The sequence below is a fragment of the Oncorhynchus mykiss genome, chromosome 17, assembly GCF_013265735.2.
Source record: "Oncorhynchus mykiss isolate Arlee chromosome 17, USDA_OmykA_1.1, whole genome shotgun sequence".
Lineage (NCBI taxonomy): Eukaryota > Metazoa > Chordata > Actinopteri > Salmoniformes > Salmonidae > Oncorhynchus > Oncorhynchus mykiss.
In genome coordinates, this window is record NC_048581.1 from 44,413,089 (window position 1) to 44,438,187 (window position 25,099).

The window sequence follows — 25,099 nt, forward strand, 5'->3', positions numbered from 1 at the left end:
TGGTGATGGAAATACAAGTCTCCAACTTCAGCGATTTTTGCAATTCGTTCCAGTCACTGGCAGCAGAGAACTGGAAGGAAAGGCGACCAAATGAGGTGTTGGCTTTGGGGATGATCAGTGAGATATACCTGCTGGAACGTGTGGGTGGGTGTTGTTATCGTGACCAGTGAACTGAGATTAGGCGGAGCTTTACCTAGCATAGAATTATAGATGACCTGGAGCCAGTGGGTCTGGCGACGAATATGTAGAGAGGGCTAGCCGACTGGAGCATACAGGTCACAGTGGTGGGTGGTATAAGGTGATTTGGTAACAAAACAGATGGCACTGTGATAGACTGCATCCAGTTTGCTGAGTAGAGTGTTGGAAGCTATTTTGTAGATGACATCGCCGAAGTCGAGGATCGGTAAGATAGTCAGTTTTACTAGGGTAAGTTTGGCGGCTTGAGTGAAGGAGGCTTTGTTGCGAAATAGAAAGACGATTCTAGATTTGAGTTTTGATTGGAGATGTTTGATATGAGTCTGGAAGGAGAGTTTACAGTCTAGCCAGACACCTAGGTATTTATAGTTGTCCACATATTCTAGGTCGGAACTGTCCAGGGTGGTGATGCTAGTCACGAGCAGTTGGAGGCCACGGAAGGAGTGTTGTATGGCATTGAAGCTTGTTAGGAGGTTAGTTAGCACAGTGTCCAAGGAAGGGTGTCGTCTGAGTAGAGGTGGATCAGGGAATCGCCCGCAGCAAGAGCGCATTATTGATATATACAGAGAAAATGGTTGGCCCGAGAATTGAACCCTGTGGTACCCCCATAGAGACTGCCAGAGGTCCGGACAACATGCCCTCCGATTTTACACACTGAACTCTGTCTGCAAAGTAGTTGGTGAACCAGGCGAGGCAGTCATTAGAAAAACCAAAGCTATTGAGTCTGCCGATAAGAATACGGTGATTGACAGAGTCGAAAGCCTTGGCCAGGTCGATGAAGACGGCTGCAAAGTACTGTCTTTTATCGATGGCCGTTATGATATCGTTTAGTACCTTGAGCGGTGCTGAGGTGCACCCGTGACCGGCTCGGAAGCTGGATTGCGCAGCGGAGAAGGTACGGTGGGATTCGAAATGGTCAGTGATCTGATTATTAACTTGGCTTTCGAAGACTTTAGATAGGCAGGGCGGGATGGATATAGGTCTTTAACAGTTTGGGTCTAGGGTGTCACCCTCTTTGAAGAGGGGGATGACCGTGGCAGCTTTTCAATCTTTAGGGATCTCGGACGATACGAAAGAGAGGTTGAACAGGCTGGTAGTAGGGGTTGCAACAATGGCGGCGGATAGTTTTAGAAAGAGAGGGTCCAGATTGTCTATCCCAGCTGATTTGTACGGGTCCAGGTTTTGCAGCTCTTTCAGAACATCTGCTGTCTGGATTTGGGTGAAGGAGAAGCTGGGGAGGCTTTTCTGTGAGTTGGTGGTGACCTAACATAATCATTTGGGGAACTTTCGCTGTAAAGCATTTTTGAAATCAGACACTGTGGCTGGAGTAACGAGAATTGTATCTTTAAAATTGTGTAAAATACTTGTATGTTTGAGAAATGTGATTTATGAGATTTCTGTTGATTTGTATTTGGCGCCATGCAATTTCATTGGCTGTTGGCCAGTCCTAGACAGGTTGAGTAAGCATTTCACTGTAAGGTCTACACCTGTTGTATTCAGTGCATGTGACAAATTACATTTGATTTGATTTCAAATGCTTACTCACGAGCCCTTAACAAACTTCTTATGGCTGCAGGGGCAGTATTGAGTAGCTTGGATGAAAGGTGCCCAGAGTAAACGGCCTGCTCCTCAGTCCCAGTTGCTAATATATGCATATTATTATTAATAATATTGGATAGAAAACACTCTGAAGTTTCTAAAACTGTTTGAATGATGTCTGTGAGTATAACAGAACTCATATGGCAGGCAAAAATCTGAGAAGAAATCCAAACAGCAAGTGAGAAATCTGAGGTTGGTCGATTTTCAACCCAGCCCTTATTGAATTCACAGTGGGAAATGGATGAAGTTGCACTTCCTAGGGCTTCCACTAGATGTCAACTATCTTTAGAAACTTGAATGAGGCTTCTACTGTGTTGTGGTGCTGAATAAGAGCTGAATGAATCAGGTTACTGGCAGAGAGCCAGGTCCTGGTCACGCGCAATTCACATGATAGCGACCTGCGTTCCAAGGAATTCTCCGGTTGGAACTTTATTGAAGATTTATGATAACACCCTGAAGATTGATTCTATATTTAGTTTGACACGTTTCTTCGACCTGTAATATAACTTTTTGAAGTTTTCGTCCGACGTTCAGATGGACCTGCACGAGCGTTTGTATTTGTATACCTAAGCCCTAACAAAAGTAGCTACTTGGACATAAATAATGGACATTATTGAACAAATCAAGCATTTATTGTGGAACTAGGATTCCTGGGAGTGCATTCTGATGAAGATCATCAAAGGTAAGGGAATATTTATAATGTGATTTCTTGTTTCTGTTGACTCCAACATGGCGGATAATTTTATTTATTTTCTGAGCGCCGTCTCAGATTATTGCTGTCACGTCCTGACCTTAGTTCCTTTTTATCTCTATTTTGGTTTGGTCAGGGCGTGAGTTGGGGTGGGAATTCTATGTTTTTCATTCTGTTTTGTTCTGTGTTGTATTTCTATGTGTTTGGCCTGGTATGGTTCCCAATCAGAGGGGGTGGTACAGTCACGACTTCGGCTGAGGTCGGTGGTCGACGTCACCGGCTTTCTAGTCATCACCGATCCGTGTTTCCGTGTTTCCTTTTGTTTTGTCTTGATTACGCACACCTGATTTCTATTCCCTTATTATGTTCCTTATTTAACCTCTCGTCTACCTTTCTGTTTTGTCCGTGATTGTTTTGGGTTACTGTGTGTGTTGGAGGGTTTTCTCTTTACGGGATGTTTCCTTGTTGAAGATATTCCGTTTTTTTGTATTCATATTTTGAGGAAAGACTTTTGTGTTTTTCTCGAACCTGTGTCCTGCGCCTGACTCAGACAACGAACCCAGCACATTGTTACATCAGCTTCCGACCACTTTACACGCCAGAAGCAACCCGGCATGTCTTGGTCTGGTTTTCGTAGGTTCCAACCACTTCGTAATGTTCAGCTCATGCCATGCCGGTCTTTTAAGCACTCTGGCTAAAGGGGGCTTCCGTCATACTGGCACGAACTCTGAGCTCACTTGGGCGTGGCTACTGACTGCCACGCTGATCTGGCACCTTTGTTCCTCACCAAGGAGAGAGAGTCATGACAGCAGTATAGATCACTTTCGTTGTCTATTCTGTTCCCTATTCCAAACCCTGGTTGAGGCTGCCTGTACTAAATGATGAAGTGCATTAATATATGTTTATGGTTTAACTTATGATGCAGCACATTAAAGCTGCAATACAGTGCATTCAGAAAGTATTCATACCCCTTAACATTTTCCACATTTTGTTACGTTACAGCCTTATTCTAAAATTGATTAAATTGTTTTTTTCCTCATAAATCTACACACAATACCCATAATGACAAAGCAAAAACTGTTTTTTTTTGCAAATTTATACAAAAAAAAATATATATATATATATAAAATCATATTTACATAAGTATTCAGAGGCTTTACTCAGGACTTTGTTGAAGCACCTTTGGCAGTGATTACAGCCTCAAGTCTTCTTGAGTATGACGCTACAAGATTGGCACACCAGTTTCTCCCATTCTTCTCCTCTCCAGCTCTGCCAGGTTGGATGGGGAGCGTCGCTGCACAGTTATTGTCAGGTCTCTCCAGAGGTTTTCTAATGGGTTCAAGTCCGGGCTATTGCTGGGCCACTCAAGGACATTCCGAGACTTGTCCCAAAGCCACTCCTGCATTGTCTTGGCTGTGTGCTTGGGGTCGTTCTCCTATTGAAAGGTGAACCTTCACCCCAGTCTGAGGTCCTGAAGTGCTCTGGAGCAGGTTTTCATCAAGGATCTCTCTGTATTTTGCTCAATTCATCTTTCCCTTGATCCTGACTAGTCTCCCAATCCCTGCCACTGAGAAACATCCCCACAGCATTATGCTGCCACCCCCATGCTTCACTATAGGGTTTGGTGCCAGGTTTCCTCCAGACGTGATGCTTGGCTTTCAGGCCAAAGATCTTGGTTTCATCAGACCAGAGCATATTGTTTCTCATGGTCTGACTCCTTTAGGTGCCTCTGGGAAACTCCTTCCATTTAAGAATGATGGAGGCCACTGTGTTCTTGGGGACCTTCAATGCTGCAGACATTTTTGGGTACTCTTCCCCAGATCTGTGCCTCGACACAATCCTGTATCTGAGCTCTATGGAGAAGGGCTTGATTGTTGCACTGACATGCACTGTCAACTGTGGGACCTTATATAGACAAAGTGCCTTTGTTGTAGATACGTCTCAAGGATGATCAATGGAAACAGGATGCGCCTGAGCTCAATTTCGAGTCTCATAGCAAATAGTCTGAATAATTGTGCAAATAAGGTATTTCAGTTTTGTACAAACATTTCTAAAAAGCTGTTTTTACTTTGTCATTATCGGGTATTGTGTGTCAATTTACGAGGGATAAAAAAAAAAAAACATTTTTAGAATAAGGCTATTACGTAACAAAATGTGAAAAAAAAGTCAAGCAGTCTGAATACTTTCAAATTCACATGGAAATGTTAATTAATTGAGCTGTCATTCTCATTGAAATAAGGTCTAAGAAGTGGTAGATATGTTCTATGTACGCTATTTCTATGCTTCCCATTCTTAAGTTTCGGTTTTGTACACCAGCTTCAAACAGCTGAAAACACAATATTTTTGGTCGTAGAAATACTGTATATTTCACAGCGGTTTAGACTGTACAATGCTTGTTTTGTCACATAAACTGACATTAGGCGAATATTCAAATTTGTTTGTGGTTTAACTAACAGTCTGGAATTTTACCTGCTGTTTACTTTAACACTACACTACATGACCACAAGTATGTGGACATCTGCTCGTTGAACATCTCATTCCAAAATCATGGGCATTAATATGGAGTTGGCCCTGCATTTGCTGGTATAACAGCCTCCACTCTTCTGGGAAGGCTTTCCACTAGATGTTGGAACATTGCTGCGGGGACTTCCATTCAGCCAGCCACAATAGCATTAGTGAGATCGGGCACTGATGTTGGGCAATTAGGCCTGGGTCGCAGTCAGCGATCCAAATCATCCCAAAGGTGTTTGATGAGGTTGAGGTCAAGGCTCTGTGCATGCCAGTCAAGTTCTTCCACACCGATCTCAACAAAACATTTCTGTATGGATCTTGCTTTGTGCACAGGGGCATTATCATGCTGAAACAGGAAAGGGCCTTCCCCAAACTGTTGCTATAAAGTTGGAAGCACAGAATTGTCTAGAATGTCATTGTATGCTGTAGCGTTAAGATTTCCCTTCACTGGAACTAAGGATCCTAACTCGAACCATGAAAAACATCCCCAGACCATTATTCTTCCTCCACCAAAATTGACAATTGGCACTATGCATTGGGGCAGATAGCGTTCTCCTGGCATCCGCCAAACCAAAATTTGTCTGTCGGACTGCCAGATAGTGAACCATGATTCATCACTCCACAGAACGCATTTCCACTGCTCCATAGTCCAATGGCGGTGAGCTTTACACCACTCCAGCCGACGCTTGGCATTGCGCATGGTGATCTTAGGCTTGTGAGCAGCTGCTCTGCCATGGAAACCCATTTCATGAAGTTCCCGACAAATAGTTATTGTGCTGGCGTTTCTTCTAGAGGCAATTTGGAACACGGTAGTGAGTGTTGCAACCGAGGACAGAAGATTATTTGCATGTTACGTGCTTTAGCACTCAGCGGTCCCATTCTTTGAGCTTGTGTGGCCTACCACTTCACAATAACAGCACGAGTTGACTGGGGCAGCCGTAGCAGGGCAGAAATTTGACCAACTGACTTGTTGGAAATGACAGTGCCACATTGAAAGTCACTGAGCTCTTCAGTAAGGTCATTCTACTGACATTTTCCTATGGAGATTGCATGGCTGTGTGCCAAATCTAGTCATTTTAAGTGATGTCCACATACTTTTGTATATATAGTGTAACTAGTAACTAGTATATTATCACTGATATAAAATTAGTTTTGGGTTCCTCCCAGATTTGCTGAAACAAGTATTTTTTTATTTAACTAGGCAAATCAGTTAAGAACCAATTCTTATTTACAGTGATGGCCTACAGTGAACTGACTTGTTCAAGGGCAGAAGGATTGATAGCACCTTGTTTTCTAGTAAAAATAGTTTTAAAAAACCTACATGTGCGGTGTCCATATTACGACAGTCTCACAAAGAGTTACAAGGAGTTGGTGTCAGTGTCGCTGAGACTGACCACAACTCCTTATAAGACTAGCAGTAACTCTCGTTGACAATTACATAATTTTTAAAACATCATCACCACTGTTAGCTAATTTCAATGAAAACCAACTGCATATTTTAAAAATAGCTTCATGTAATGAAAGTTTAGGTTTATTTTACATTACCTTGTTTTGTGCCTGCCAGTTGGCTGTAGGCTTCTCCGCTAGCAGCGTGCTAGCTAGCTAGCTGGCAAAAAAATCATTTTCGCTTCCCACATCTCCCCCATGTCAAATAATCTGATTTATAATTAAATATATGCCCTGGCAAATATTTACTTGCCAATGTAATTGACAACATTAACCCAGTTTTTAATATGCTGCTTGAATGTATTCGTCCCCATAGCAGCTAAATATGGAATGTACATATGCAAGTGTTAATTTGTATTTTGTAAGTGTTCATTTGTCATTTGTATTTTTGGTGCATTCAACCCATTATCAGGTGCTGATTTATTGTTCTTATTTCTTACAGGTACAATGTGGACACCAGAAGTTCAAACATTTCAAAACATGTAAGCATACTGGTGACTTCATACAATTGATATAAGCATACTTAACTATGTGGCATGCAAATATGTAACTATTTACTTCATGAACTCTCAAGGGAGAATTAAAGAGGTTACATTTGGTTAGTCTTTGATTTGATTACTTATTGGTTCGTTTTTTCAAGGGGAGAATGTTGGAATAATGAACAAAAAAATTAAGACATTTTTGTTTTTGTCTCTGCAGATTTCCAACTAACAGATATGTTTTTCTCTCTCAATTGCAAACCTTTGTGGATGAGCAGAAGGTTAGTCAACAAAATAACTGGGTTGCACTTTAATTTATAGTGTTGAAATAACAGGGTAACGTCCGGAAAGTAATAGGAAACAACAGGAAAATAAGACGGCAACGAACAGGTAAGAACGCAGTAATAATCCTTTAATAGTTATTATGTAGCTGCTAAATACTGATAAAAAGTTATATGAATTTTCCTGGTTGTTATGTAGAAAAAAATGTTATCCATAATAGAGGCTAATAGGCAAAGTTAAGTTTTTAGGCCATTTCCCTTTTCTTAGCAGCACCGTTTATACTTGTTAGGAATTAAACATTTGAGGAACTACAGTACAACCTCAAAATGTACCTTTTGGGTCTTTGCTTGTACTGTAGCTGGGTAGTTACTTTGTCGTTGCTGTGTTGTTTTGCTGTTTTTTCCTATTACTTTCCGGTCTTTACCTAGTTATTTCAGCACTCTACTTAAGTCATTGTTATGTAAATTACTATTACTTTCTTTATAGTTTTACCATAGTTTCAGTGTACTTATGGGGCCTTAAAACTTGTATTCTAAAGCAATGATCTGTTCCCCGGTATATTACGATAACTTTCTTAATTGTTTCCCCACATACAGTGTCTTCAGAAAGTATTCACACTACCTACTTGACTTGTTTCATATTTTGTTGTATTACCGCCTGAATTTAAAATTGATTAAATTGAGATATTTTGTCATAATACCGCATAATGTCAAAGTGGAATTATGTTTTTCAATTTAAAAAAATGAATAGAAAATGTAAAGCTGAAATGTCTTGAGCCAATAAGTATTCAACCCTTTTGTTATGGCTTATTGCATGGACTCAATTTCAAACACAAAGACCATGGAGGTTTTCCAATGCCTTGCAAAGAAGGGCACCTGTTTGTAGATGGGTAAAAAAAAAAGAAGATGACATTGAATATCAGTTTGAGCATGGTGAAGTTATTGATTACATTTTAGATGGTATATCAATACACCCAGTCACTACAAAGATACAGGCGCCTTCCTAACTCAGTTGCTGTAGAGGAATTTCACCATGAGGCCAATGCATCCTGTTTGCAATAAGGCACTAAAGGAAAACTGCCCAAAAATTGGCAAAGAAGTGTACTTTATGTCCTGAATACAAAGTGTTATGTTTGGTGCAAATCCAACACAACACATCACTCTTCATATGTTCAAGCTTAGTGGTGGCTGCATCATGTTATGGGTGTTCTCGTCATCGGCAAGGACTAGGGAGTTTTTATGATAAAAAGAAACGGAATAGAGCTAAGCACTGGCAAAATCCTAGAGGAAAACCTTGTTTGGGAGACAAATTCACCTTTCAGCAGGACATTAACCTAAAACACAAGGCCAAATATACACTGGAGTTGCTTACCAACATGAAATTGAATGTTCCTGAGTGGCCTAGTTACAGTTTGCAGCATAGAGAGGTTTGCCATTTCATGTAATTGCTTTGCACTGCATTTATTCACTGCAGTTATTTAATCTCATCCAGTAATAAAAGACCAGAACCGGCAGCAGTGTGTCCTGTGTCCAATTAATCTACATGCACCAGAACGCAGAACCAAAGCCAGAGAGCAGTAGCCAGCGCATTCACACATAGGCCCAGACTGGCTACACTAACAATAAATTAAGTTCCATTAATGAACATAGTGGCTTATTAACTTGTGATTGTGTTCATCTGTATAGGGAGAAATTGCATCAAATTAAGTGTGATGTACATAAAGTTTGATATACAAGTTATAAAAAAAAGTGACAGTAAGGCATACAGAAACTATGGTGAAAATATTAAGAAAGTAATTTATATGGTAACAGGGAAACAGCTGTTTGCTTTAGAATACAGTGTCAAGGCCCCGTAGTAGGTACACTGAAACTACTGTATAAAGAAATTACCAGTAAGTTACATAATAATTACTCAAGTACATTGCTGAAATAACTGGATAATGACCGGAAAGAAAAAGGAATCAACGGCAAAACAAGATGGAAACAAGACAGAAACAAGCAACGACAAAGTAACCACCTAGCTGCAAGCAAAGATCAAAAAGTTACATTTTGAGGTTAGCACACATACAGTGGGCCTGAATTCAAAATGGATTCAATATACTTTTTTTTCACCCATCTTGCCACAATACCCCATAATGACAAAGTGAAAAGACGTTTTTAGAAATTTTTGAAATACAGAAATATCTAATTTACATAAGTATTCACAACCCTTTGCTATCATACTCTGAGCTCAGATGCATCCAGTTTCCTTTGATCATCCTTGAGATGTCACTACAACTTGATTGGAGTCCACCTGTTTGGACATGATTTAGAAAGAAACACAACTGTCTACATAAGGTCCCATAGTTGACAGTGCATGTCAACTATACCATGAATATACCATGAAGTTCAAGGAATTATCCATAGATCCCCGTGATATAATTGTGATGAGGCATATATCTAAGGAAGGATATAAAACCATTTGTAGAGTGTTAAAAGTTTGCAAGAGCACAGTGGTCTCCATCATTGGAGAAATAAATACAAATATGGAACTAATCTCTCAGCACTACGTCCGACCAGACTGAGCAACCGGGCAAGAAGGACCTTGGTCAGGGAGGTGACCAAGAACCCAATGACCACTTTGACAGAACTACAGAGTTCCTTGGCTGAGATGGGAGAACCTGCCAGAGGGACAACAGCACTTCAACAATCTGGGCTTTATGGGAGAGTAGACAGAAGGGAACAACTTCTGAGAAAAAGGCACATGACAGCACACCTGGAGTTTGCAAAAAAGGCACCTGATAGACTCTGAGATCAATAGGCAAACATTCTGTGGTCTGATGAGACATGTAACTTTTTCACCTGAATGCAAAGCGCTATGTCTGGAGAAAACCAGGCACAGCTCATCACCCATATAACACCGTCCCTACCGTGAAGCATGGTGGTGGCAGCATCATGCTATGGGGATGCTTTTCAGAGACAGGGACTGGGAGACTGGTAAGGATAGAGGGAACAATGAATGGAGCCAAATACAGGCAAATCCTTGATTATAATCTGCTTCAGAGTGCAAACGACCTTAGGACAATGATCCCAAACATACAGCCAAAGCAACGTTGGAATTGCTTCAGAACAAAAATGTGAACGTCCTTGACTAGCCCAGCCAAAGCACAGACTTCAATTCCATTGAAAATCTGGAGAATGACTTGAAGATTGCTGTTCATCGCCGCTCCCCATTTCATTTAACAGACTTTGAGAAAATCTGCACGGAAGAATCCAGATTTGCAAAGCTGATACAGACATACCTAAGACAACTCAAAGCTGTAAACGTCACCAATGGTGTTTCTACAAATGATTGACTCAGGGGTGTGAATACTTATGTAAAATGAGATATTTCTGTATTTAATTTTCAATACATTTCAAAAAAACATGTCTTCACATTGTCATTATGGGGTATTGTGTGTAGAAGAGTGAGATTTTTGTTGTTGTATTTAATCCATTTTAAATCAGGCTGTAACACAACAAAATGTGGAATAAGTCAAGGGTATGAATATTTTCTGAAGGCACTGTTAGTATGATGTAGTTTCTCATATGTTTCTGTTAAATAAACAGTATTTCTTCAAAAGTTCCAAGTACATTCCTAATAAGTATAGCCAGTGCTGCTGAGAAGATGGAAATTGCCTTAAATACTTACTACATAACTTTGCTTATTGGTCTTGATTATTGATTTATCTTCAGTAACAAATAATTGTTTCTACATAACAACCAGGAAAATTCATATAACTTTATATTAGTACTTAGAAGCTACATACTGACTATTAATGGGTTATTACCACGTTCTTACCTGGTCGGTGTCGTCTTATTTCCCTGTTGTTTCCTATTGCTTTCCGTACGTTACCCTGTTATTTCAGCACTGTAAACTAAAGTGCTACCCTGTATGGCGCAAATGTATGGAATGCATCCCAAATGGCACCATATTCCCTGCTTTTGACTAGGACCCATAGGACTCTGGTCAAAAGTAGTGCAGTATGTGGAACTACATATATCGTTACTGGGGACCTTGATTGATTTCCACAGGATATATTGCATTGTATCAATCAAAATTGTATGAACAGTGAACCATGATCTTCGGACAGTAGGCACTTTCAACAGCTGCCGTGCCATAGGTGTCCTTCATTTTATAATGGTCAAGTTTAAGGGTTCAGATGAATGACCTGTATGGTTGACATTATCTTTTCAATATTTTACTGCAGTGGGCTAAAGCAGGGTTTACACAACAACCTGGTCTCATAGTTTCAAGTCGGGATATGACGTAATGTGGATGAACATCAAATTTTTACCCATTAATTCCGCGTGGTTACCGGGTTCATTCCGCATGGCTACAGGGTTTAAACAGAAACAACTCAAAGGGTTAAGTTTAGGTATTAATTCCAAGTGATTAAGGTTAGGGCTATGGTTTAGAGAAAGTATAAAACAAAATAATTTTAAAAAAGTGCTGTTTCCATTTAGTATCAAATACTCTCCCTGCTTGCAAGAAAATTGAGAGCTACTGTGGCACAGTGGTCGGTCTAAACAGCATGCTCTGGCTGTCAGTGTTGTGAGGTCAGTCCCAATAATGCCACATATTTCTTTTTTTTGTGGGGGGGTGAGCGCCGAGGGTGGCATATATCGATGTCATCAGGACCTTCTCAAACGTCCGAAATCGACATGTGTTTCTGGTGATCAGGCTGCACATAGTGTTTCTTGGTAGTCTTTAACAAGGCATCCTTAGGTATGCATACAAATAAACATACAGTATTTTTTAAGTTCTAGATTGCAGGAACAAGCTGTTTCAGGTGTTTGAAAAACGCTAAATTCTCCAACTCCAGCCCCCCTCTGGACCAACTCCTCCCCAGCCATCCTCACATACATGATTCAAACCCTCTGTCCCGTCCATACAGTGTATGTGTAAAAACGTAACAATAAGATCAGAGCCTGTCTGGCATGTGAGACTATGGGATTATAGGAGCTAGGTGTTGTGCTAAATCTGATGCCCCTCCATGCAGAGCATAATAGGAGCTAGGTGTTGTGCTAATACTGATGCCCCTCCAGGCAAAGCATAATAGGGACTAGGTGTTGTGCTAAAACTGATGCCCCTCCAGGCAAAGCATAATAGGAGCTAGGTGTTGTGCTAATTATGGTACCCCTCCTTCTACAGGACTTCCTGGGCCAGATGTTCTGCACTCTGGGGGAGATCATCGGTTCCACAGGCAGTCGGCTGGAGAGAATCCTCTCGTAAGTCTACCAATATGTCTATCAAATATCTACTGTGTATCTGCTGTGTAATAGCATGCATCAAAACACGATCTGCTACTGTACGCCTCCGCATTTGACAGGCTTCCAGAATCTCACAATGTTCGCATTGCCTCGTAGATTGCGAAAAACAAGAACACAATCGTTGGTGTGTCTAAGCCCGGAGACTTCCACTGTACAACAGGCATGTAACTGGAGATGAATCTATCGTCAAACCTCCAGCTGAGAAGGATTGTATTTTACGAGAGCTTGAGGCAATAACACATGCTATAGCGGAAACTAGACCTGTCTGGAAGGTCAGGTGGGTTAGGGTTTGCTCAATCAAGCACAGCTACACTCCTTCAAAAAAAGGTGCTATCTAGAACCTAAAATGGTTATTTGGCTGTCCCCTTACACAGAACCCAAGCCGTCTGGGCACGTGCGCCATCGTGCGCCATCGTGCATAAATGTATTTTGTCCCCCACACCAAACACGATCACGACACGCAGGTTAAAATATCAAAACAAACTCTGAACCAATTATATTAATTTGGTGACAAGTCGAAAAGCCTTACACATTTCTGGCAATTTAGCTAGCTAACTTGCACTTGCTAGCTAATTTGTCCCATTTAGCTAGCTTGCTGTTACTAGCTAATTTGTCCTGGGATGTCAACATTGAGTTGTTATTTTACATGAAATGCACAAGGTCCTCTACTCCACCAATTAATCCACACATAAAACGGTCAACCAAATTGTTTCTAGTCATCTCTCCTCCTTCCAGGTTTTTTCTTGTCTTGACGTTATATTATCATTGGCAACTTTCATAAATTAGGTGCATTACCGCCACTGACCTCGTTCGTCTTCAGTCACCCACGTGGGTACCTGCTTCTATAAACCAATGAGGAGGTGCGAGAGGCAGAACTTGCAGGGCGATCTGCGTCAGAAATAGAACTGACTTCTATTTTAGCCCTTGGCAACGCAGACGCTCGTTGGCGAGCGCGAGCAGTGCGGGTGCAATAATTTAATAATATAGATTTCTATATTATTAACGCGACGCGAGTGGTGTAGTTAGCCTGCTAGCAGGTCCCTTTGAATAAACTTTCCAGAGAGGGTTCTACATGGAACCCAAAGGGGTTCTATGTGGAACCAAAAAGGTTCTCATATGGGGTCAACCGAAGAACACTTTTGGAAACCTTATATCTAAGTGTAAGGTATTTAAAAATTATTTAAATTATATTTGAACCCATGTCAGTCGCACAACACTGGCCCAGTGAATCACCTAATACATGTGTTCCTCTGTAGCTCAGTTGGTAGAGCATTGCTTGATTCCCGGGACCACCCATACGTAAAAAATCTATGCACACATGACTAAGTCGCTTTGGATGAAAGCTTCTGCTAAAATGGCATATATTATTTTATATGTAATAGACTCAGGATGGAATTGGGCCTTTTTCAATTCAATAGCCAAGGTTTTGAGAACTCCAAAATTGAATTTGCAAGGAAACAATTACAACATTTTACATATCCGGGAAAACACACTGACCAGCTTTGATTGAATGCGTCTCTGTCTCTCTGCCTCTCTCGCTCTCTTGCTCTTTCTCTCTCTCTCTTGCTCTCTGCGTTTGGTGTAAGTAGCAGACAACAGCACAATGCCATAAAGCACAAACTCCGAGGTCCTATTCCCACTAAGAGATATGAAGGAGAGTCTGAGAAGCGGGGTGGCGAAAGAGAATGCTACTTTTCAATTAACATTACGTCCTTGCCTTAAACTTTCACTGTGGCTGGCAACGCAACATTCTTGGTCTGCAGCTCAAATTTACCGTAAATATCACAGTAGCCACTACTAGCCAGTAAGCACAAACTTTTCAACAATGACAGAAACTTTTCTTCTAAAATATATTACTCTCTTGAATAATGTAACAATGCACAAGCATGTATGTGCAGACAATTAAAGGGTTTATTTTCTCATCTGTAGGCTACACTTATTACATTTGAGCTTTAAGACAAAAGCACAAAGTTGCTATGATGGTTCTTCCTTTAAAAGTTACGAGCTTATGCCGCCACCATTAGTGGTAGATGATGGCATTCTGTCATTGCACCACACTATCACAAGGGGGCGTTAGAATGCTGATCTATCGGTAGTCTAAACTGTGGCACAAATGTACTATCTTTTTGTAAATTAATGGAGGCGTTTTATTTTTTTTAGTCTCACTTCTCTGGCACTAGCGTCCTGCGTCAGGCAACAACAACAAAAAACTGTTGGTGGTCCTGGAGTTTAGAGATTGGGTAAATACAATGGGGGAATTACACTTGACATGTGGTTTTGGTTTCTCTCCCTCTAAAAACAGAGATAAATAATTCTAAATAACAAACTGGCTTTATTTACAAATTAGTAAGAATGTCTCACCCCATGTTCAAGAATGGTCTTTTTCACTTTATCCAGATTACAATCGCTCACATTCGGTTATTTGAAAACGAAATAATCTCCAAAATATTGTTATTTTTTAAACAAGCCATAGAAAGTTGGTTGCAATTTCAGTTTAATCCACCTGAAAAGACAGAACAAATAATACAACAAATATTGTGGTTAAAACTCAAATATACTAATTGATTAAAAAAAAACATCTTTATCAGTTGGAACCATTATCAAATGGAAGGGGGAAAAAGTAAAGAACTTGTCTGTCAGCCCTTCATTAAAGACCAAAATTGGTTAATGCAAATTGTGATAAATAAAAATATATTTCAGTTCCATTTTAAGGACCAAAAAATTGACAGCAGTGCCATATAGATTGCAAAATGTTTGGGAAGAGATTTTCAATGTACCGATTCCATGGCACATGGTTTATAAACTGACACACAATTTTCTGTTCCTCCTGAAAGCCCTAATCTGCTTACTTAAATGAATAGAGATCCTGGTCATGGTGCTACAGTATGTTATTACAGCATAATCAAAGTGAGGACAATCAGCAATCTGCTGTATACTTATGGCCTATTGTAACCTGGAGTCACACCTTTCCAGTACTCCTCACCCCGCCTCAAATTCCACTCTTAACCTGTCTACGATACTGGTTCCCAATTGGGAATCAACCCTCCCACGTGCAGCTGAAACGGTGGCGCATGGAACGCAAAAATATTCTTAAAAATATTTAACCTCCACACATTAACAAGTCCAATAGCTCAAATGAAAGATAAACATCTTGTTCATTTAGCCAGCAAGTCAGATTTCTAAAATGTTTTACGGCGAAAACATAGCACATATATATGTAAAACCACCACCAGACACAGCTCATTTCAATAGCCAAAACATGCAATCAACAAACGCAGGATTAAAAAATAAATCGCTCACTAACCTTTTGAAAATCTTCATCAGATGACAGTAATATGACATATTACACAGTACATATTTTTTTTTTTTCAATAATATGCCATTTATATCCATAAATGTCCATTTACAGTGAGTTCACCTTCAGAAATTACTCAAAAATGCCCGCAGGAAATCTATGTAGCGCGGCAAGATAACGTAAAATAGACATCATAAACTTTGACTAAATATACATGTTCTACATATAGTTAGAAAGATACACTGCTTCTTTATGCAACCGCTGTGTTAGATTTATTTTTAACGTTACAGAAATCGCACACTATTCCATATTGTGAGACAGCGCTCAGTTCCAAGCTACATTTCCACGTAATGTTGGAGTCAACAGAAACACAGATTTAAGCATAAATATTCCCTTACCTTCGATGGTCTTCGTTCAGAATGTTCTGGAAGGCTTCATACTTACCCAATACATCGTTTGGTTTCAAGTCTTGCGTCTTTGTATTAGCTACTGCTAATAACATCAGCTGAAATGCACCCAAAACGTCCTCTGGTCCGGATAAGTTGCGCATCAAAACTTCAAAATTACACATTATATGTCGACTAAACAGGTCAAACTAAGTGCAGAAGCAAGCTTTATGATGTTTTAGACGTGCAAAACAAACTTCAATTCAATCGCCCATCGTCTGCCCTTCTCTTCAGTGCTGGAAACAAAGGAATGACTGTGACCAATTCGCGCCCATACGCACAGCCTATTCTCTCGTGGCACGCACTAATTTCACTCCCATAGGGTCAATTCTTGCGCGATTTGAACGGTTTGAAGCTCTAATGAAAGAGGACATCTAGCGGAAGAGATAGAAAGTGTCCGCAGAATCATAGCTGGTTGGGAAGGGTGGGGGCCATGACGTCAAAGTTGCTCCAACTTTCATGGCCACAAAAACTAGTTTGGAAGAATGCCTGCCCTGTGAGTTCTGCTATACTTACAGACATAATTCCAACGGTTTTAGAATCTTTAGAGTGTTTTCTATCCAATAATAATTTTTATTTGCATATATTAACAATTTTTGACAGATTTTTTTTCCAGTTTACTAGGGGTACCCAATCTCTCCAAAGGGGGCGTATGTCTGCCATATCCTCAACAGGTTTTAATACAGTTAGCATTAAAAAACGAGCTGTTTATCTAAAAAAAAAAAAAAATGGCATTGCGACCAAAGATAACAGGCAAAATGGACATAGAAAGAAGCTGGCTTGATGAAAACTATGGTGCAACCCGTTCCAGGGTTAGGACTGTAACCACCAGAGGACTTGAAAATGAGATTGTGAACTCTGCAAACAATGTTTCCACTCTGAGAATGAGAATGGTAAATGACTCTAATTAATACACTCATTCAATACATTGGAATACAACAGAAGCCATACACCCATGATGGGCTGTTAGCAGGACAATAGCCTCTTGCCAAGAAGGAGGGTAGGCAAGGATGCAAGCATGTATGTGCAGACAATTAAAGGGTGTATTTTCTCATCTGCAGGCTACGCTCATTACATTTGAGCTTTAAGATAAAAGCACAGAGTTGCTATAACAGCATGTGTTCATCAAGTAACGTTAGCTTATCAAAAATGTACGATTAACCCTCTCATACAAGTATAAAAGTATGCTAGGCCTAGTTTACAACATTACAACAAACCATGCTTAATTTGTATCAATTTCATGCAAATCATTACATGTGGTAAAAGCAAATTGCGACTGAAAACGTGGGTGTAAGTGAGGAGTGAGGAGAGGAGCTGTTTTATATGGAAGCTCATACCTGCCATCAAAATATCAACGTGCACAATTAGTCTGTGCTTCAGTCTGATTAACTGTAGCCTACTGATAACAACCATAGCTGCAGGTAGCCTAGGGAAGCCTATGCGCTCTTATCCCACCTGGGCCAGGGGAAACGTAGCATCATGTTTTTATAGCCTAAGCTATGCATTTATAGCCTAAAATAGGGACAGTTATTTGTGTTCTGAGAATGTGAACAAATTTGGTTTATATTTACACTTCAGGTGGCTAGGCGACCAATGCCTTTTTAATCCAAGATTATTGACTGGAATTAATCATTTAACACAGTAGTGATGACATACTGTATGAGTATATTTTTAATTACAGCTGCAAACCCTCACGATGCAACCCTGCATACAGCAACCTCAGTCCTGGTAGTTTTTGTCCAATTTGCTGTTGTTGTATCTTTGTCTGTGTAAAGGGTTTTAATAATGTTTTCATCATCCCTAGGGCAGGGCCAAGTTTGATTTTTAACCATATTACCTGATATCCCCCCCCCCACCACTTTGGTAACTGTGGTGTCACCTCTGAACTCACCACACAATGTTACACATTAAAAAACATATCCTATTTGTATGATCTACATTTTACATGTTATTGGTGGCGGGGATGAGCTCTGCTATTACCATTTATACTGTAGAAGTGTTTGCTCAATGAGACAATTTTGTTCACACTGCCCTGCTTTAAGGGGGGCAGCTATTTGGCGAGTGTCGTGCGCTTCCTCCGGAGGTATTATTTTTTCATCTGATTACAGTGCTCTTCTGCGATGTAAGGCAAGGTTACATTTAACACTATACACAGTAGACGTTGTAAAAAGGCAGAGTTACATTTAACACTATACACAGTAGACAAGTCGTAAAACCACTAACCTTGTGTTGTTTTCCTGGTCTGCATCTGGCCCACCAGAGGTTGGTTCCCTGGAGCTCACTGTAGGAACTGATTGGCTGTAAAATCCATATATTCAATCATTCATGATTTGATTGATTGTCACTCATTCTATTGCACTATTCTAATAAAACCTGCATTGCCAGTTCATATCAGTAGGTGTCACTATGCACTCGCTAGTCGAAAAAGACTAAACTCCATGATGGCTGCCTGTTTCTGTATTTTTGAATGTTATGGTGGTGCTAGAATCCATCAATTCTCTCTTTCTGCATTAGCCATATGTTATGGTTGGACCAATGTGTTCATATAGTCTGTGTAGACTGCTCTGTGGTGATATTTGTATTTCTTTTCACTTTTAAGTCAGTGAGATGTGCGTCTCAAAAAGCAATGGAAATAAAATAATATGCCAATGAACATTACTGGACTAGCAAACTGGCTGACTAATCTTTTCAGGAACTTCAGTATCCCTTGGCCTTGGGTAGCAGCAGCAGATCATTTAATCTTCTTTATCCGGTGCCAAACACATATATTCAGTGAGTCTAAATGATTCATGTTAACTGCTGACTGCATGATTGCATCATCCTAGCTAGCTAATGTTAGCTATCTAGCTAGGCTGCTCTAAAGATAGCTGTCGAAAAACCCTTATCCATTACATTCGCCCACATTTGGCTACAATTCCGACGCTGTGTTTTAACGGTTTTAAATGGCCCCTTATTTTTCATGTCAGTGAGAAATAATATTTTTTTTAAAATTAAATGCAGTTTTGCACAGATCCATACACTGTGTGTGCCTTCAGTTGACAAACTACACTTCCCCCCCAGTTAGCTTACAAAACAGGTATTTGGAGCACGCTATATTGCTAGTTAGCACAGGTGGCGACATATGTCTTCCTTATGTCTTTCGCAAACAAGCTGATATGAAAGATACATTTATTATGTTGTTTCCAAAACAGTACCACAATGATGTGTGTTAATGTTTAGAGCAAGCATCAGGGCTCTTAACAAAACTCCCCTGGTCAGAAGATACTTTCGTAAAAAAGCTCTAAAGTAGTTAGCGTCTATGAAGCTAAGTTTAGTATTTTTGTTAGCTGCTATAGATTGGATCATTCTAGATAGTTTTAGAGGATGACTAAACTGTGTGTTTGCGCTCTCATGAGGCAGGCAACGAGGCAGGCAGGGTTTTCCACTAGATAACATAGCCACAAAGTCAGATTCCACAGACTGGAGAGGAGTGAGGGCGAAGAAAGAAACCAAGTGCAGAGTGCAGTCAAACAACAAGGTGCTGATGCATCCAGACATAGTTGTTGAGAGGTGTGGTTAATGAGGCTCTGTTGCCTGTAGCTAGGAGCCCACTGTAACTGACAAGTGAATGCAACTGAGAATTACCGCGTAAAATCCCAGGGTCAGGGTTGTATTCACCTGAGAAAAGAGGCAAACGGGCTGAAATGTAAGAAAATACACGCCTGCTTTCTTTTCCATAGCAAAACGTTTTTCTACATTTTTCTATGGAGTGAACTAATGAATATGTCTGGTGAATGTGCTTGTTTCTGCTGCTTTTAAAGTGTTGTGGCAGCGCCACACCAGATTGAAAAGTACTGGAGCAAATGCTGTCTTGCCACACATTTTCTGTCAGTTCTGGCTCTATGTCACTATGTTGGGAGATAACTAGCAAATACTGGTTGACTGGTGCTGATTGAAAGAGTGTTTGACCGTGTGTGTGTGTCCTACCATGCAAAGACTCACACTCCCATGGAGTGTGACGATAAGAGGGACCAAGGCAGGGAGAGAGAGAGAGGTATTGATCACAGTAGAGACCACACTACACCACACCACACCTCGATGGCAGCAACACGCGCACACACACACACACACACACACCATATTATATTATTCCTCTGACTTGATGTGCATGTTTCTATGGCAACTGAGAGTGTATAATGTCTCCTTCTGTCTCTATCACCAACATTTCAGTCGGGATAAACTGTTTCATCTTTTCCATTCTGTTCTCTAAAATGGCATCAGACAGTGCGATTATCTGCTTTCAGATCTCAAGTAAAGGGACAAAGAGAGCCTGGTGGTATTCAAAGGCAGGGGATTACTAGGGGAACCCACCACCACTGCCATACGCCAGAATAACTCCTAACAATAACAGGGCAAACATTCAGCCATTTCAACCCACAGGACCACCAACAGTATGTCTATTAAATGTGTACATAGCTGTAGCGTGTTGTCAACCCCCTGCCGACTTTGACTGAAGTGCTTGCTGCTCTCCAAAAATCGAATCATCATCTCTGCACACACGCACAAACACAATATAGGATTTCTGGTTTGTGCCTGGTTACTAGACTTCAGAGAACAACTCCCCCTGCGTGAATATGTTATGGTTTTTAATGCCTCTGTGAGTGCAATCATGTCTCAGGTATGCTTGATGTTGATAAAGCCATAGGGCATATTATGTCTCTTGTAACCAGTCACAGCACGAGCTTTGGGGGGATTGACGGGAACATGCCCACTCAGTGTACCAGGTGGTCATTAGTGTAATTTATGTTGGACCTGGGAGATTTAAGTGACACACACACACAGACCACACAGTGTTTCATCCTTAATTTATCTCCACCCCTTCAAGTTTAACATAAACATACACACTATAGAAAAAAGAAAGGTCTCCCTCTGCCTTCCCCATTAGAAATTCAAGTAGGTTTGAATATGTTAAGACGGCATCAAGGCCGTATTTGTAGTTACTCTTTACACTTGAGTAAGTCAGGAGTTCCTCCTTCTTTCCCAGTGTCACGACGTGGCCCTTTTGGGTGTATATCGTGGCTCCTCCCTCTCTCATTCTCTCTCCCACCCCAGCTTTTACAACGGTCATAAATTCCTAGTAGAAACTATTTTCACTGCCATGGAGAATTGAGTGAGAGAGCATATGGAGAACAAAAGGCATTCTTCTTGCCAAAACTCATAATCCTCCAAATTTGAGAATTAAACAGTATTTCTATTTTTGAGAATGTTGGAGTGGTTTGTGGGCACTTAAGGGACAGTCATGTCGAGGTTGTTTCATTTGGTGATCTCACGAAGGACCGGATACACACATTACTGTCTTTGGTTGTGTACACTTCTCAATTATAGGGTTTGCATCTGATGGTTGTATAAAATATATGGTTGAATATGAAACTATTTGTGAGAAGATGTAATGTGATGTTGGCCTTCTAAACAAGATACTTGTTTAGAAATAAGGTTTTAACTAGTCAGTGGCCACTCCCCCGTGAGCCCAGACATTACATCAGGCATCATGGAACCGACCCCTTCTTCCACAGAGTATAAAACCACTCGTGACAAAATTTACATTAGACCAGAAAATATGGAGCTGTCGCTACATGTTGAAATGGTAGGCAATTTAAACCAGAGTCAAGATACTGCTGGGACAGGGTCCCCACATTGAAATGGCTACTCCTCTAGACAAAAACATGCCGGGTGACGCTGTTGTGTGAAGTGGTTCAAACTACTCTAGGGACCGGAAAACATGGAAGCTGTCGCTACATGTTGAAATGGTTGGCAACTCTACCCAAAGACAAGACCAGAGAATGTGGAGATCATTCCCACATTGAAATGGCTAAGAAATCTACAAACCAAAGAACAATTATTCAGGCTGCAGCTGTTTAAATACTTTAGTCTGGTAAACGCATCCGATCTAAGAACATTTCTGAATGGTACTCTGAAATATTAATTATAACAACCTACAACTCCAACAGACTTTGATTTCTGGTGAACAAACCAGAGGCTTTTGGTTGACTGACTATCCAGCAGACAGACCGGTGATCGCAGAGAGGGACAACAAAGACGTACTCTCGGAAATATGTAAATTGCAATTGATTTTCAAATACACGGCTGTTCATGTTAAAAGTATTAGCATTTCATGTGTAGTTATCGACTGTATTACAGTGAATCCTCTCTGAGTTTCCTGCTCTTGAACGGTCCCCACCCCTTTCCTTTGTCTACCAAGCCATCATATCGGCTTAGCCCACTAGGGACTTTTCAGTGTATCATGTCAGTAACCAATGTTTGACCTAATGGGGTGTGTTTTTATGCAATTCTGTGTGATTATTTAGTTATTAAATAAACAATTAAGACAATTTGTATATTGCTGATTCATGATAGGGTTCGTGCAGATATCCAAGGGTTTGCGACGTTGAGGTAATAGTACATTAATAGAAGACTGTGATCTGTGAAAATAATAAAATATCTGAAGAGTTACATGGAAATTGAAACTGTACAAACATTTTTCCATGGTGCCCCGACTTCCTAGTTAATTACTATTCCGTGATTCGTTGAATTACGGAATAATTACAAATAGAGAAATGATTTGATAACAAACAGTCTTCACATTTAGCCAACACTACAACACCAGGTATGATGGAAAGACTTGGGGAAGAATCTTCAAGCCCCACAGCTGTACAGTAATTAACTTCCCAAACAGAGACTCTGGGGAAACGTAATAACTGACAACACAAAGCAAGGCTGCAAAGCTCCATAAACCACAGCCATCAAAGACAAGCTTATGCCAGTGCCATGCAAGCTGCACAACAGCACCAAAGTTCAATATCAAAACCTTCACAAATTAATTTTAAGTTAATTTGAAGGAAAGCAACACCCATTCACACGCACACAGTCTATCTGATGAAATATTTAAAGGCCAAATGTAGAGCGACTCTTGATGTTCCTCTGTTGTTCCTTTCGTTCCACTCAGTACAGTACAGCAAACTGGCATGGCCTCAGAGCTTTGATCAATCCAACACTCACCAACCCACAAGTTAACAGACCTGAGTTTGTCTCTCTCTCTCTCTCTCTCCCTCATTATAAAGCCTATGAACTATAGTGGCCCTCCCTGTGCTCTTTGTTTCAATGGGTTTCTGATTAACAAATTTGAGTTTGTGTGGTTTTGATTTTGAAAAAAATTCAATCAAAATCTTAATCTCAAAGTGTGAAATGTGAGTCTTTGAAGTACCGGTGAGTTTTTGGCATTGTGGCAGGTTGGTGGGTTTTGATCTGACAGGCAGCGTCTCTGCAATGTGTGTGTGTAGGCTATATGCTGCTACTCTGGGTTTGTATTTATTTTCAGTCCTGGGTTCAAATACTATTCGAAATCTCCCAAATACTTTGAGAGCTTGCTTTAGCCTGCCTAGAGTGCCAGGTGGGTGGGGCTCACGCTTTTGGGATTTTTCTATTGGCTCTTTTACAACAGACAAGCTCAATCAAGCCCAGCTAAAGTATTTTAAATGATTTAAAATAGTATTTGAACCCAGGTCTGTTTATTTTCAGTGTAGTTCTGGCGGAACTGCATGCATTGCGCTGGCTGGGTTGCTATGGAGAGGAGACTTTTGTTCCTGTGTGGGTGACTTTGGGTGGTGAAGCACATTAGTTGGAGATGGTTCTGCTTTAAAAATCCGTGGGCTGTTTGCTGTGTGTGGCGGTCAGATCTGGTTTTAAACAGGATCTGAAGTCTTTCAAATTGCTTTGAGCATCAGCTCGGGTCTGCTCATAGTGCCAGATAGGCAAGGTTAACATGTTTTCTGACTATTTCAAACTTTCTCTTGCATCAGTCAAGTTCAATCGAGAACCGCATAGTATTTTTGAAAGATCTCAAATACTGACCCTAGGACTGCATGGTGGCAGGTGACACACCAATGTCATTGGGCAACTCAAGTCAAGTTTGATTTAATTGGTCCATGGTAAACTCCTTGAGTGTGGGGGAACTGTTTCTGTGTTGACCTGACACTTGAACCTCATTAGAGACCTTTTTATGTAGAGGTCCACCTCTTCACCTGTTCACTGCCCTTCTCTCCCTTGTTAAATGCAATCATGAAAGCTCTTTTTCCCTCTTATGTCTTCCTCCATTTAGTAAATATGCTTTTAGTAGGAGGATGAACTGTCTATTTAAAGCTCGAAAGTCAATCCTTCTATACAACCATTAAAACAGCAGGGGAACTGTGCTACTATTCTGTTCATTTGCAGCAGTATAGAGATATGGGAACTAAGAGGTATTCTTTGCCACAATGGATTATTGGCAATAATTAGATACTTATACCTTAACGTACTTACTGACATTTTAGAATGGCCAAATAAATGACAAAACCCTTTCTCCTATTGTCTGTCTCTATCTCTCTCTCGTTGTCTCACTTACACACACACACACACTTATTTGCCCATTCATTTTAATAACTGGGAGTCTTTGCACAGGTCAGTATGGTGCCGTGCATCCCTACACATTATTTATTATCCTCTATATAATTAAATATCCCATGGCCAAGAGGATTGTCTCACGTTCCCCAAATGAATTAAATCAGAGCAAATACCAATTTAAAAGGAGGAACAACCTGCCAACATTGTTTATTGAGATGTATGAGCTGCTAGCAGCCAGTTAAACTAGCTGCTGAGGAAGGTGACCGCGATTCATTTGCCAACCATATTCATTCCTTCCACACAGTCCATCGCTTCCCAAGTGTCTCCCCTCTCCAGCTCCCCTAGATGAAAACACAAGTAAAGTTAACAGCACTTGGCATAAATATTTCCAGATTGAATATTAAACACAGTGTCTCTCAAGTTTCTCCCTTCCCCTAAACAAAAACACA

At 40.5% G+C, this 25,099-nt stretch overlaps 1 protein-coding gene across 1 annotated transcript in view; it reads left to right on the plus strand.

The window, feature by feature from the left end:
- The window catches only part of LOC110493933 (copine-9), a 221,120-nt gene that overhangs the window by 88,374 nt on the left and 107,647 nt on the right, over positions 1 to 25,099 (plus strand). The window contains exons 5-7 of the mRNA XM_021568546.2: positions 6,885 to 6,924; positions 7,200 to 7,202; positions 12,376 to 12,452. Of these exons, the coding sequence (XP_021424221.1) occupies positions 6,885 to 6,924; positions 7,200 to 7,202; positions 12,376 to 12,452 (120 nt within the window). The remainder of the gene's footprint in view (positions 1 to 6,884; positions 6,925 to 7,199; positions 7,203 to 12,375; positions 12,453 to 25,099) is intronic.